We start from the raw sequence: 511 nt of genomic DNA, 5'->3' as shown, positions 1-511 counted from the left end.
ACAACACAGTGAACGTCGTCAACAACAACAGCAACGCCATTAACATCATCAATGTCAACAGCAGCAACGTCAACAACAACGTCAACAACAACAGCAACGTCATTAACATCATCAATGTCAACAGCAGCAACAACGTCAGCAACAACGTCAACAACACAGTGAACGTCGTCAGCAATAACAACAGCAACGTCATTAACACCATCAATGTCAACAGCAATGTCAGCGTCATCATCAACAAAAACAATGTCAACAACATCATCGTCAATAACAACGTCATCGTCAACAACGTCAACGTCAACGATGTCAACAACATCATTGTCAACAACGTCATCATCAACAACAACGTCATCGTCAACAACAGCAACAACGTCAGCATCATCAACATCATCATCATCATCAACAATGTCAACAACATCATTGTCAAGAACATCAACAATGTCAACATCATCATCGTCAGCATCAGCATCGTCAACATCCACGCCAACGTCATCGTCAACACTAACAATGTCAA

General features: G+C 41.5%; 1 protein-coding gene across 1 annotated transcript; it reads left to right on the top strand.

Moving 5' to 3' along the window:
• Window positions 1-12: 12 nt before the first annotated feature.
• Window positions 13-491, top strand: LOC121343290 (cell wall integrity and stress response component 4-like; the record flags this gene model as incomplete). The annotated part of the gene is given in 1 exon segment (XM_041418285.1): window positions 13-491. A coding segment is annotated over 1 exon segment (479 nt), but the record flags the coding sequence as incomplete, so codon positions are not given.
• Window positions 492-511: the final 20 nt, after the last annotated feature.

The sequence above is a fragment of the Onychostruthus taczanowskii genome, unplaced genomic scaffold (genome assembly GCF_017590055.1).
Source record: "Onychostruthus taczanowskii isolate IOZ18803 unplaced genomic scaffold, ASM1759005v1 scaffold5941, whole genome shotgun sequence".
Classification (NCBI taxonomy): Eukaryota; Metazoa; Chordata; class Aves; order Passeriformes; family Passeridae; genus Onychostruthus; species Onychostruthus taczanowskii.
The sequence above is the reverse complement of the archived record's forward strand: the minus strand, read 5'-3'. Positions and strand labels throughout refer to the sequence as shown.